Source organism: Mobula hypostoma, chromosome 16, assembly GCF_963921235.1.
Source record: "Mobula hypostoma chromosome 16, sMobHyp1.1, whole genome shotgun sequence".
NCBI classification, from domain to species: domain Eukaryota; kingdom Metazoa; phylum Chordata; class Chondrichthyes; order Myliobatiformes; family Myliobatidae; genus Mobula; species Mobula hypostoma.
In genome coordinates this window covers 1,682,554-1,697,231 of record NC_086112.1, presented here as the reverse complement: position 1 = coordinate 1,697,231, position 14,678 = coordinate 1,682,554, and the positions used below count along the sequence as shown (strand labels likewise).

Genomic DNA, 14,678 nt, shown 5'->3' with positions numbered 1-14,678 from the left:
CAAAGGTAATACATAGGAGAATTATCAGAGAATTTATCTCCAATCTGCAGACATTAAGGCAGATCATAATAGCTGATTCAAAGATTTAGGTTTTAAGGAATGTCTTTCAGGAAAAAAAGCAGAGAATGTTGAAGAGATTTAGAGACAAAATAAGAGAGCTCAAGGGCTTGACTGGAAAAGAACACCACAGGGATGATGGCAGAGTAGCAATGGCTGGAATCTCAGGAAGCAATTCAGAAGGCACAGGACATAGCAGGGATGATTGATAAGTTTGTGGCCCAGGGTAGACAATAGACAACAGGTGCAGGAGTAGGCCATTTAGCCCTTCGAGCCAGCACCGCCATTCACTGTAATCGTGGCTGATCATCCACAATCAGTATCCAGTTCCTGCCTTATCCCCATATCCCTTGGCTCCGCTATCTTTAGGAGCTCTAACTCCTTCTTGAAAGAATCCAGAGAATTGGCCTCCACTGCCTTCTGAGGCAGAGCATTTCACAGAACCACAACCCTCTGTGTGAAGTTTTTCCTCAACTCCATTCTAAACGGTCTACCCCTTATTCTTAAACTGCGGCCTCTGGTTCTGGATTCACCCAACATCGGGAACATGTTTCCTGCCTCTAGCATGTCCAATCCCTTACTAATCTTATATGTTTCAATCAGATCCCCTCTCATCCTTCTAAATTCCAGCGCTTACAAGCCCAGTCACTCCAACCTTTCAACATATGACAGTCCCACCATCCTGGGAATTAACCTCATGAACCTAAGCTGCACTCCCTCAATAGCTAGAATGTCCTTCCTCAAATTTGGAGACCAAAACTGTACACAATAGTCCAGGTGTGGTCTCACCAGGGCCCTGTACAACTGCAGAAGGACCTCTTTGCTCCTATACTCAGCTCCCCTTGTTATGAAGGCCAACATGCCATTAGCTTTCTTCACTGCCTGCTGTACCTGCATGCTTACTTTCAGTGACTGTTGAACAAGGACACCTAGATCTGGTTGTACTTCCCCTTTTCCTAACTTGACACCATTCAGATAGTAATCCGCCTTCCTGTTCTTGCCACCAAAGTGGATAACCTCACATTTATCCACATTAAACTGCATCTGCCATGCATCTGCCCACTCACCCAACCTGTCCAAGTCACCCTGCATTCTCATAACATCCTCCTCACATTTCATACTGCCACCCAGCTTTGTGTCATCTGCAAATTTGCTAATGTTACTTTTAATCTCTTCATCTAAATCATTAATGTATATTGTAAATAGCTGCGGTCCCAGCACCGAGCCTTGCGATACTCCACTAGTCACTGCCTGCCATTCTGAAAAGGACCTGTTCATCCCTACTCTTTGTTTCCTGTCTGCCAACCAATTTTCTATCCATGTCAGTACCCTACCCCCAATACCATTTGCTCTAATTTTGCCCACTAACCTCCTATGTGGGACCTTATCAAAGGCTTTCTGAAAGTCCAGGTACACTACATCCACTGGCTTTCCCATGTCCATTTTCATAGTTACATTCTCAAAAAATTCCAGAAGATTAGTCAAGCATGATTTCCCCTACGTAAATCCAGCTGACTCGGACCTATCCTGCTATTGCTATCCAAATATGCCGCTATTTCATCTTTTATAATTAATTCCACCATCTTCCCCACCACTGATGTCAGGCTAACTGTCTATAATTGCCCGTTTTCTCTCTCCCTCCTTTCTTAAAAAGAGGGATAACATTAGCTACCCTCCAATCTGCAGAAACTGATCCTGAATCTATAGAACATTGGAAAATGATTACCAATGCGTCCACAATTTCTAGAGCCACCTCCTTAAGTATCCTGGGATGCAGACCATCAGGCCCTGGGGATTTATCAGCCTTTAGTCCCATCAGTTTACCCAACACCATTTCTGCCTGATGCGAATTTCCTTCAGTTCCTCCACTACCCTAGGTCCTCTGGCCATTATTACATCAAGGAGATTGTTTGTGTCTTTCCAAGTGAAGACAGATCCAAAGTACCTGTTCAGCTCATCTGCCATTTCCTTGTTCCCCATAATAATTTCACCCGTTTCTGTCTTCAAGAGCCCAACTTTGGTCTTAACTAATTTTTTTCCTTTTCACATATGTAAAGGAGCTTTTACTATCCTCCTTTATATTCTTGGCTAGCTTACCTTCGTACCTCATCTTTTTCCCCTCTATTGCCTTTTTAGTTATCTTCTGTTGCTCCTTAAAAGTCTCCCAATCCTCTGGCTTCCCGCTCATCCTTGCTTGTTATACTTCCTCTCTTTTATTTTTATACTATCCTTGACTTCCCTTGTCATCCGCGGTCGCCCCTTACTCCCCTTAGAATCTTTCTTCCTCTTTGGAATGAACTGATTCTGCACCTTCTGTATTATTCCCAGAAATATCTGCCATTGTTATTCCACTGTCATCCCTGCTAGGGTATCTTTCCAGTCAACTTTAGCCAGCTCCTCCCTCATGGGTCCATAGTCCCCTTTGTTCAACCATAATACTGACACTTCCAATCTTCCCTTCTCCCTCTCAAATTGTAGATTAAAACTTATCATATTATGGTCACTACCTCCTAATGGATCCTTTACCGTGAGTTCCCTTATCAAATCTGGCTCATTACACAACACTAAATCCAGAATTGCCTTCTCCCTGGTAGGCTCTGATACAAGCTGCTCTAAGAATCCATCTCTGAGGCATTCCACAAACTTCCTTTTTTGGGGTCCAGTACCAACCTGATTTTCCCAGTCTACCTGCATGTTGAAATCCCCATAAACAACTGTAGAATTACCTTGGCGACGTGCCAATTTTAACTCTTGATTTAACTTGCACCCTATATCCAGGCTACTGTTTGGGGGCCTGTAGATAACTCCCATCAGGATCTTTTTGCCCTTACAGTTTCTCAGTTCTGTCCATACTGACCCTACATCTCCTGATTCTGTGCGCCCCTCGCAAGGGACTGAATTTCACTCCTCACCAACAGAGCCACCCCACCCCCTCTGCCAACCTGTCTGCCCTTTCGATAGGATGTATATCCCTGAATATTCATTTCCCAGCCCTGGTCCTCTTGCAGCTATATCACTGTTATTCCCACAACATCATACTTGCCAATTTCCAACTGAGCCTCAAGCTCATCCACTTTATTTCTTATACTCCGTGCATTCATATATAATACTTTTAATCCATTTAAAGTAATACTTTTACTCCCCTCGCCTTTCACATCGATTCCTATTGCACTTGGCCATATTCTCTGATCCCTTCCTGAGCTTTCTGTCCCATTAATTCTGTTGTCTTTCTTAACTTTTCTTATTCTCTCTTTCCCTTTAACTCCATTCTTATATTCCCAGTTCGTCCCCTGCCCTCCACTACTTAGTTTAAACACACCCGTGTAGCAGTGGCAAACCTGCCTGCCAGAATGCTGGTCCCCCGCCTGTTAAGGTGCAACCCATCCCTTTTGTACAATTCATCCTTAACCCAAAACAGATCCCAGTGGTCCAAGAACATAAATCCCTGCTTCCCGCACCAGCTCCTCAGTCACACATTCAGATCCCCATTTCCCTGTTGCTGCCCTCACCAGCACAAGGAACTGGAAGCAAACCGGAGATAACCACCCTGGAGGTCCTGCTTTTCAGCCTTCTTCCGAGTTCTCTGTAGTCACGCTGCAAAATGTCTCTCCTCCTCTTCCTGACGTCATTTGTGCCGACATGCCCCACCACCTCCGGCTGTTCACCTTCATTCTTGAGGATGCCCTGCAATCGGTCCGTGACGTCCTGGATCCTGGCACCAGGGAGACAACACGCCATCCTTAAATCTCGCCTGTTGCCGCAGAAACCCCTTCCTGTACCTCTCACTATGGAGTCCCCTACTACCATGGTTCTGCCTGACTTCTGTCTCCTCAGCTTTGTTTCAGTGCCAAATTTTGACTTGCAGACCCATCCGCCTCTCAGACTGGCAGCGTTTTCTGTCCCAACAGCTTCCAAGAGGGTGAACCTGTTTTCAAGAGGCACATCCCCCGGGGTCTCCTGTACTCCAAACATCCATCCCTTCCTCATTGTCGCCCCCCTTCTCTCTTCTGGTATCTTCAGTGTAACGATCTCGCTGCAGGTCCTGTCCAGAAAAATCTCTGTTTCCCGGATGAACCTGAGGTCATCCAGTTGCTTCTCCAGTGCCTCAATACAGTCCTTCAGGAGCTGAACCAGGACACATTTTTCGCAGTTGTAGCAGCCAGAGGCACCATCAACATCCCTGACCTCCCACATCATGCAAGCAGCACACTGAATCAGTTGACCTGTCATTTCTTCACCACTTCTCACCCTCTCCAACTGTGGTGTAAGTCTCCTCCCTCAGCCTCCTCGCCAAAGACGCTCGAGACAAAGACTCGCACTTTTCTCACAAGGCACTTCTCTCAACAAGGCCGCTCCCCGACAGGCCACTCCTCTAGAGCAAACCTTGATCATACTGGCTGATATTTTGACTAATTCGTTTCACTTGCCGCACCTCGGCCGACCTCAAACATTTGTGTTGCAGGCTGGTCTTGACCGGGTTTTAAATTAACCGTTCATTCTCAGCCAGTCCCTTCACTCACTCCTTCAATTATTGCTTGAATTTCCAGCATCTGCAGATTTCCTCGTGTTTGTGAAGTTAAATAAGTCACCACGTCTGGACGAGATATACCCCAGCCTACTGTGGGAAGGAAGGATGGTAATTGCTGAACCTTTGGCAATGATCTTTCCATCATCAATAAAGATGGGAAAAGTACCAGAGGATTGGAGTGTGACAAATGTTGATCCCTTGTTCAAGAAAGAGTAGAGATAACCCAGGAAATTATAGACCAATGAGTCTGACTTCAGTGATGGGCAAGATGTTGGAGAAGATTCTGAAAGGCAGGATTCAGGTATACTTGGAGAGACATAATCTGATTAGGGATAGTCAGCATGGCTTTATCAAGGGTAGGTTGCACCTTACGAGCCTGATTGAATTCTTTGAGGATGTAACAAAATACACTGATGAAGGTAGAGCGGTGGATGTATTGCATATGGATTTCAGTAAGGCATTTGATAAGGATACCCATGCAAGGCACATTCAGAACGTATGAGGCATGGGATCGAAAGAGATTTTGCTTTGTGGATCCAGAAATGGCTTGCTCACAGAAGGCAAAGGGTGGTTGTAGATGGTTCGTATTCAACATGGAGGTCGGTAACCAGTGGTGTTCCGCAGAGATCTGTTCTGGGACCCCTCCTCTTTGTGATTTTCATAAATGACCTGGATGAGGAAGAAGGGTGGGTTGGTATGTTTGCTGATGACACAAAGTTTGGGGGTGTTGTGGATAGTCTGGAGGGCTGTCAGAGGTTACAGTGGGACATCGATAGGGAGCAGAACTGGACTGAGAAGTGGCAGATAGACTTCAACCCAGGTAAGTGTGAAGTGGTTCATTTTGGTAGGTCAAATTTGAAGGCAGAACATAATATAAATGGTAAGACACTTGGCAGTGTGGAGGATTAGAAAGATGTTGGGATCCATGTCCACAGGACACTCAAAGCTGCTACGCAGGTTGACAGGGTTGCCAAGAAGGTGTCTGAAGTGTTGGCCTTCATCACCATGGAATTGAGTTCAAGTGCTGTGAGGTAATGTTACAGCTGTATAAGATCTTGGTCAGACCCCACTTGAAGTACTGTGTTCATTTCTGGTCACCTCACTACTGGAAGGATATGGATACTACAGACAGTGCAGAGGAGACTTACAAGGATGTTGCCTGGATTAGAGAGCGTACCTTATGAGAATAGATTGAGTGAACTTGATCTTTTCTCCTTGGAGCGACGGAGATTGAGAGATAACCTGACAGAGGTGTATAAGATGATGAGATTGATCATGTGGATAGTCAAGGGCTTTTTCCCAGGGCTGAAACGGCTAACACAAGGGGGTATAGTTTTAAGGTGCTTGGAAGCAGGTACAGGGGCAGATGTCAGAGGCAAGTTTTTTCACACAGAGAGTAGGGGTATGTGGAACGCACTACCAGCAGCAGTAGAGGCAGATACAATAGGGTCTTTTAAAAGACTCTTAGATAGATACATGGAGCTTAGAAAAATAGAGTGTGATGCGGTAGGGAAATTCTAGGCAGTTTCTAGAGTAGGTTACATGGTCAGCGCAACACTGTGGGCCGAGTGGCCTGTAACATGCTGTGGAGTTCTATGTTCTATGAATGGCAAACAGCTTTGATAAGAGTGGATGTGAAGAGGATGTTTCCTATGGTGGGAGAGTCTAAGACCAGAGGACACAGCCTCAGAATAGAGGGGTGTCCTTTTAGAATGGAGGTGAGGAGGAACTTCTTTAGCCAGAGAGTGGTTAATCTGCGGAATTCTCTGACACAAGCAGCTGTGGAGGCCAAGTCTTGATGTATATTTAAGGCAGAGGTTGATCGATGCTTGATTGATTAGGGCATGAAGGAAATCGGGGGGAAGGCAGGAGATTGGGGCTGAGAAGAAAATTGGATCAGCCATGGTGAAATGGCAGAGCTGACTCCATGGGCCAAGCAGCTTAATTCTGCTCATGACACAGCAATTAATGAGGAGTTGAATTTCCAGGATTCTGAAGAAGTCAACATTTCAAAGTTTAGGTATCTCAGAGGATTCTCAATTATAAGATTGAACAGTAATAAGGAGATAAAGTAGAGTAGATAAGAGGCAATGAAAACCCTATGGGGAGGATTTGGAGTTGAAGGTTAGCATATGTAAAGAGATAATCGGAGAACTGAAAATGGTGCAAATTATGACATGACAGAACTGAAGTTGCTTCTCAAACTATAGATTCTCAAATGATAATTGGGTGGGTGGGGGGAAGAGTTGAGTAAAATAAAGCCTAATAAAGGGATAACGACAATGAAAAACATAACAGTAAGTACCACAATCAAACAGCTGATTACCAATAAGAGAGGAAAACACAAAACTCAAGGTACGTGTGATCAGCATAATGGGCTATCAATTAGCTTATGAAATATGCAAATTACGCACCTTGGCTGCAAGAGTCAATTGCTTCTTCATACTTGTGCATCCGGAGCTGGATTTCTGCTAGATAAAGCCACGCTACAATTGTCGACCGTGCATGCTTTAAGCCTGTAATACCAAGGACAACCATCTCAAAATTTCAAAATACACAATGAATGACAGGCAGTTTCCACAATTATGTTCATCTGAAGTACAGTTGCCTCTCCGCTGAGAAACAGATCAGGTGATCAGTCTGCAGGAGCAATCCTGAGCATCCTGTCGTCCCACTTTAATTCAACATCCAACTCCTACATGAATCTGTCTGTGGTCTCCCGCACCATTACAAGGCACACTTGATGCACAATGACTCATTTTTTGTCTTGGCTCACTATCACCTTTTGGAAATCAAATTCTCCAAGTTTAGGCCACCCACTCTTTCTTTCTGTAATAAGTGATTGGCAGAAGAATCACATTGAATTGAGCAACGTCTGTGATGGGAAAGTAATGATCAACACGTCAGCTCAAAACGCTGTATCGGGACTTAGAGTGGAAAGAGGAGATGGCTAGTATAGAGGAATTGGTAAAACAGAAGCCTGAGGTTATTGGTGAGCTGAGGGGGTGATGAACACTGCTCCAGATTCTAACATCGGCAGTCCGTTAAACCTTTTTGTCTGTATCTGAACTGGTCATTCCTGTCGTCCTTTTGGTTCAGGTTTTACTTGTGCACATTCCAGGGCCTGAAAATTGCAGAGAGCAGGATTCTAACTGCCACTTTACACTGGTCTCACCCAATCAGGAATATTCCTTGTGCTCTATCCATCCCTTCCCCATCTTCTCTGCTACTGAAAACTAACGTTATTTTTCTTTCCTTCCCAGTTCTGAAAAGCAACGGTCTAAGACTTGAAATACTAACATCCTCTTTCTAACTGCTAATTAACCTGCTGATGATTTTCATCATTTTCTGTTTTTATTTCAGACTGAGGTTGAGAATAGGTTGAGTGAACTCAGCCTTTTCTCCTTGGAGTGACGGAGGATGAGAGATGACCTGATAGACGATGAGAGGCATTGATTTTGTGGACAGTCAGAGGCTTTTTCTCCAGGGCTGAAATGGCTAGCACAAGAGGGCACAGTTTTAAGGTGCTTGGAAGTAGGTACAGAGGAGATGTCGGAGTAAGTTGTTTTTTTTTGAAACGCAAAGAGTGGTGAGTGTGTGGAATGGGCTGCCAGCGACGGTGGTGGAGGCGGATATGATAGGGTCTTTTAAAAGACTCCTGGATAGGTACATGGAGCTTAGAAAAAGAGGGCTATGGGTAACCCTAGGTAATTTCTAAGATAAGGACATGTTCGGCACAGCTTTGTGGGCTGAAGGGCCTGTATTGTGCTGTAGGTTTTCTATGTTTCTATTTCCAAACCGATCAGCTCTACAGCAAAGGGGACAAAAACAGTTGAGACAAAGATAGAACAAAGTATTCCTGAGCCTCTTGATTCTGAATACCCATAACAACCACTCAAAGATTACAAGCAACATAGGTAATAAATTTCCATACTCTACTCTGCTTTCTTCAACTTCAATCATTTTTATTTTCGGATTCACACAAATTTTTTGAACAGACCAGCCATTTTAATATTTGTCTGGTCAAAAATGCAGAAGGGAATTATACTAATCACAATGATCTACGAATCAAAATAATCAGCATTAGCAAACATTAGCACACATTAGCACAAATAATAAGCAAATAAGCTACATTAACACTGTTTGATTAATTAAAACGGATAGTGAGAACACAGGTAGTTTCAGAGGACTGTCACACATGATAAATGGCATATTATATTGATGTGTGCATTTCACCTTCGCTCAGGTTTTTAGCAGCTTCTTCATATTTTTGCTCTTGCATTGCTTTGATCCCAAGCCCAATACGCCCGAGTCCATTTGAAGGTTCCATCTCACTGAGCCTTGTATAACACTGCAGAGCCTCTTCACTGAAGCACTCTGTGCGAAAGAGGAAAGTAGCAGTCACTTAGTTATGCACAGGTGAATCACCAAGACGGAAAGCATACTGACAGGATCCCATTTTTCACTGTTTTCCAAATAACAACATCCCCACATGCTGGAGAAACTTGCCACTAACATTTAAAAGGGAAACACCAAAATTGAGGTTACAAGGATTAAAGACAAATGGTTTGAAACCCAATAAACTTTAAAAGTATCAATTCAGCATACCACTACTTAAAAATCACCCAATATAACCTGCAATTCACCTTCAAGTAAATTGTACAATATTGGGCCTCAAATACAATGCATCTCCTAAAAGTGTATCAATTATAAGATTTTGAAAATGCATTAACTACCTGTTTGGATGAAATACATGCAAAGTACTTCCAGTGAAGATGATGAATTAGGATACTGAGCTATCAATACCTCACAAGTTCGTTTTAGCTTATTTCCTCCATGTGGCAACTGAAACAAAAGTTAAAAAATAAAAATATGAAATCTGTGATACTCAATGTTAGTATTTGTAAAAATGTTATAATTTACATAGTTCTAACTGTAAAAGCATTTTAAACCATAAACATAAGACCACAAGATATAGGAGAAGAATTAGGCCATTGGCCCATCGAGTCTGCTCCGCCATTTCTTCATAGCTGATCCAGTTTTGCTTTCAGCCCCATTTTCCTGCCTTCTTTCTGCATCCCTTCATACTCTGACCAATCAAGAATCTATCAACCTCAGCCTTAAGTATACATAAAAACTTGGCCTCCACAGCACCCTACGGCAAAGAATTCCACAGATTCACCACTCTCTGGCTAAAGAAATTCTTTGTCAACTCCATTCTAAAAGGACAAACCTCTATTCTGAGGCTGTGTCCTCTGGTCTGAGACTCTCCTACCAGAGGAAACATCCTCTCCACATCCACTCTATCAAGGACTTTCACCATTAAGGTTTTAATGAGATCACCCCTCAATGTTCTGAGTTCCTTGGACATTAAGCCTCCAGTTATAATTTTCTTTCAGCCATGCTTCAATAATGTATACAACATCATTCATGCCAATCCGCAATTGCAATTGTGCTGCAAGTTCATCTACCTTATTCAGTATACTGCACACAAATATAGCACCTTCAGTCCTCTATACACCCTTTTCAATTTTGTTCACCTTTTACCATGCAACTTATCCTTTTGGCTGCAATTATGCCCTATCAACAGCCTCTACTCACTACACATTGCCTCTGTCTGTAAACCAGCTACCTCATCTTCAGCACTCTCATCTGCCTTTCCTACGATACTTCCTGCATTGAAATACAAGCAGCTCAGCACACGAGTCGCATCATGCTCAAACTTTTGATTTATAAATCAATATTCTCAGAGGGCGATGTGAGATGTTGGTGTTGGTTTGTCCGGATCCGGTGGAAACAGGTTGTGCTGCCCTTCTGGTGGGGACTAACTCTTCTCTTGTGCGACGGCTCCTGGGAGCCTTTAAGGAGAAGGTGAGACCCACTGGAGGAAAACTATTGGAGAACAAGGGGCGGCTGACTGAGGAGGCCTTTAATTTTGAGGACTCCCCTATACTGCCAGAGTATAAGAGAAGGCTGGTGGAGAAGACGCTGAAGCTAGGGGATGTCTTTTCTCAGGGCGAGTTTGATGTGGGCTGCTCAAGAGCACTCGGCACACTATCCGGGTGACAAATGACACCCCGTTTAGAGAAAGGTCGCGGCGGTTGGCCCCAGCAGATGTGGAAGATGTGCGGCAGTTGAAGGATGCAGGGATTATCGTGGAGTCCCAGAGCCCCTACGTATCCCCCATAGTAGCGGCTAGGAAGAAAAATGGTACGCATGTGTGTGGACTATAGGACCCTGAACCAGCGCACTGTCCCTGATCAGTATACGGTCCCGAGGGTTGAAGACGCGTTGGCCTGTCTGAGTGGTTTAGTATATTGGATCTCTGGAGTGGGTATTACCAGATTCCAATGAGTGAGGCCGATAAAGAGAAGACGGTCTTTATCTGCCCCCTGGGATTCTTCCAGTTCGAACGAATGCCCCAAGGCATATCGGGGGCCCCAGCCACCTTCCAGAGGGTCATGGAGAGGATGGTGGGGGATATGAATTTGCCCAAAGTGTTGGTGTATCTGGATGACCTGATAGTGTTTGGATCTACTTTGGAAGAACATGAGGAGTGGCTGCTGAAGGTGTTAAGCCAGCTGAAAGAGGAAGGGTTGAAACTTTCCCTGGATAAATGCCAGTTCTGCAAGATGCAGTCGGCTATGTCGGACACATAATCTCACGAGATGGAGTGGCTACTGATCCGGGTAAGATAGACGCAGTGACCACCTGGCCGAGACCCCAGAAGGTGAGCCCCCTGCGTTCGTTTTTGGGGTTCTGTGGGTACTACCGGCGATTCATGAAAGGATACGCTAAAATGAATCAGCCATTGAACCAGCTGTTGTGTAGCTATCTACCCGTGGGGAAGAAAAGGAAAGGGGACCGAGGGCAGGAGGCAGGAAGATACTCGAACACGTCAGAGCCCTTTGGATCAAGGTGGGATGCTCAATGCGAGGAGGCATTCCAATCTCTGAAAAGGGCGCTGACACAGGCCCCAGTGTAGGCTTTTGTCAATCCCCGGAAGCCGTATGTGCTACACACCGATGCCAGCCGAGCAGGGCTGGGGGTGCTGTCCTGTACCAGGAACAGGGCAACGGATTGAGGCCAGTGGCGTTTGTCAGCCAAAGTTTGTCGCCATCTGAGAGAAACTATCCCACTCACAAGTTGGAGTTCCTGGCGCTGAAATGGGCGGTGGTAGACAAGTTGAGCGACTATCTATACAGGGCCAAGTTTGAGGTGAGAAAGGACAACAATCCTCACACTTATATTCTGACCTCGGCAAAACTGGACGCTACTGGGCATCGGTGGTTGGCGGCCTTGTCTACCTATGAGTTCAGCCTGAAGTACCAGCCGCGAAGTCGGAACATCGATGCAGATGCTTTATCTCGTCAGGCGCATGACGAGGAGTGGGAGAGCGTCCCTGCCCCGGAAGTGAAGGCCAGGTGTCAATTTGTGAGCGACGCTGAAGCAGGAGCCCTGATGGGGCCGGATCGGGCAGTGGATCAATTGGGGCTGATGATAACACGCTACCCACTATTTTCTGTAGTTTGACTGCTCTGAGGAACAGGCAGTTGCTGGAAGTGGGGGGCGGCTCAGTGATGACCCGGGCATTGGCACTATCTGGTACGTGGTTAGACAGGGTGATATGGGCAGGTGGAGAAGGCGAAACACGCCTCAGTGCCCTTACTACTGAAGGAGTGGCCTCGGTTGAGGCTGAAGAACCAAATCTTGTACCGGGTCACGTCGCCTCCGGACCACCCCCAGGTTGGCAGCTGGTCATGCCTTCGGAAAACTGTGCTCCAGGCACTACATGATGATTCCGGGCACTTGGGGGTGGAAAAGACCTATAGATTACTCAAGGACCAGTTTTACTGGCCCTGGATGAGGGGGAAGGTTGAAGAATACTGTAAGAAATGCAGTTGCTGCATCCGGAGGAAGACCCTGCCTGTGCAGGCGGCTCCGTTATCCCACTTGCAGAGTGCGGGACCCATGGACCTGGTGTGTATGGATTTCCTGTCTATTGAGCCAGACACCAGCAACACCGTGAATGTCTTAGTCATCACAGATCACTACACTAGATATGCGCAGGCTTTTCCTACTAAGGACCAGAAAGCGACTACAGTGGCGAAGATGTTATGGGAGAAGTACTTTGTTCATTGTGGCCTCCCCAGGCAGATCCATAGTGATCAGGGACGGGACTTCGAGAGCAGGCTTATCCATAAATTACTGGGTATGCTTGGGGTCAAGAAATCCAGGACCACACCCTATCACCCGCTGGGTGATCCTCAGCCCGAGAGGTTTAACCGGACCCTGTTGGACATGCTCAGGACTCTGGAGATCGGTCAGAGAGTAAGTGGAGTCAGCACATCGGGCATTTGGTTCACTGTTACAATTGTATTTGCAATGACGCTACAGGGTACTCGCCTTATTATCTGATGTTCGGGCGGGAAGTGAGGTTGCCCATTGACCTGTGTTTTGGGACTGAAGTGGGTGAAATACCTTCGAAGCCCTATCTGAAGTATGTGTCTGATATGAGGAGAGAGTTGAAAAGGGCGTACGAGTTGGCTGAGGCAGCGGCCACCATGCAGAATCAGAGGACTAAGAGGAGGTATAATCAGAAAGTGAAGTTCGCCCAACTATTGCCGGGAGACCGAGTCCTCATACGGAACTTAGGACTACCTGGTAAGCACAAGTTGGCGGACCGTTGGGCAGCCACCCCCTATGTGGTGGAGAGTCAGATGCCGAATCTGCCTGTTTACCGGGTGAGACCCGAGGATGGGAAGGGGCATGTCAAGGTACTCCATCGGAACCACCTGTTGCCCCTGGGTCAAGAGGTGCAGGTAGACCAAGATCCCGAATGGGAGTTTACGCCTAGTACGAGGACTCTGCGAGGGCATGGGGTGAGGGAAGAGCCCGCTGCAAAAGAGACGGCACCAGGCCCCACCCCGGAAAGGGATACTGCTTCGGGAGATGATGATTCAGATGTGTGACACCTACTTCCGTTCACTAATTCCCCGGTACCAGAAGAAGAGGCTCCTGACCCTTCCCCCACTGAGTTAGGTGAGAGGAGGGAGGGTGTTGAGGAGCAGCCTGACGTACAGCCGGCACTGGGGGTGGAAAGGGCGGAACCAGAACCCGAGACAGAGGGCTCACAGGTGACGAGGGGTCCCGGTGAGGGAGAGGGTGAGGGTCCGCCAGGTAGGCCCAGGGTGTCTCCCGTGATGTCTGAGCCAGAAAGGTCGGCAGAGGAGGTACAGAGGTCTCAGAGAAGTAGGCACCCCCCGGAGAAGTTGACCTACACAGGAGAACAGGGTGTGATCTCTACTGCCCTGGGAAGTTATATCGCTGCTTTATGCACCTGGGTTGGGTTTTGTGTTTTGCAAGGAGCATTGGTGAACTCCTTTAATGTCATGAGGGCATGACTTTTATTTGGTGGGGGGGGGGAAAGAGTGTAAGAGGTTTCTTCTTTTATGTTACTGCGTATGCTAATCAAAATGGCTTCGTTGTTATGTTATAATTAAAATGATTAATTATATGTTATAATTAAAGTGATGTTAACTGCTGAGACAGTGATTCTTTTTCTAGCAGCTCGCAGCTTGTTTGGGTTATCACTAATGATAAGCAGAAAATGAACCAATGGGTGTCCATGTTATTCTTTTTTTTGGGGTGATACTCTGTCTCATATGGCTGGGAACTGGGGTGTTTGGCGGGCTTTTGGAGGAGAGACCGGGAGAAGACGGACGTGCTGGAAGCGCTCTGGTCGATAACCTTGGATGGTCCCGAGCGGCGAGTTGGGGGGGTCGGAGTGGATCGCAGGGTGAAGAGAGGAGACCCCGGGTATATAAGCTCCAACTGTGTGCACGAAGACATTGAACTTTGATAAGTCTGGCGCCTTTTTCTTTTCTCTTTTATATTGTATCTCTATTAATCTCATAGTCCCAGTAAGATTTATAAAGTGTAATCTGTGAAGCGTACATTGTCTGCTGTCTGATGTTTGAGGTCAGACCAGGTGGCATTGCACAGCAACCGATGCAACCGGGAGACACGGTTGGGCGGCGGACAGTGTTTCCCCTAGATAAATACGAGCCGGCATAGCTGAGCATTACATATA

The 14,678-nt window shown here is 46.1% G+C and overlaps 1 protein-coding gene across 2 annotated transcripts in view; it reads right to left on the bottom strand.

The window, feature by feature from the left end:
- The window catches only part of skic3 (SKI3 subunit of superkiller complex), a 192,866-nt gene that overhangs the window by 137,096 nt on the left and 41,092 nt on the right, over positions 1-14,678 (bottom strand). For both annotated transcript variants that reach the window (XM_063069269.1, XM_063069268.1), the window contains exons 8-10: positions 9,322-9,430; positions 8,822-8,962; positions 7,000-7,101 (exon numbers count right to left, since the gene is read on the bottom strand). In XM_063069269.1, coding sequence (XP_062925339.1) covers positions 7,000-7,101; positions 8,822-8,962; positions 9,322-9,430 — 352 coding nt within the window. The remainder of the gene's footprint in view (positions 1-6,999; positions 7,102-8,821; positions 8,963-9,321; positions 9,431-14,678) is intronic.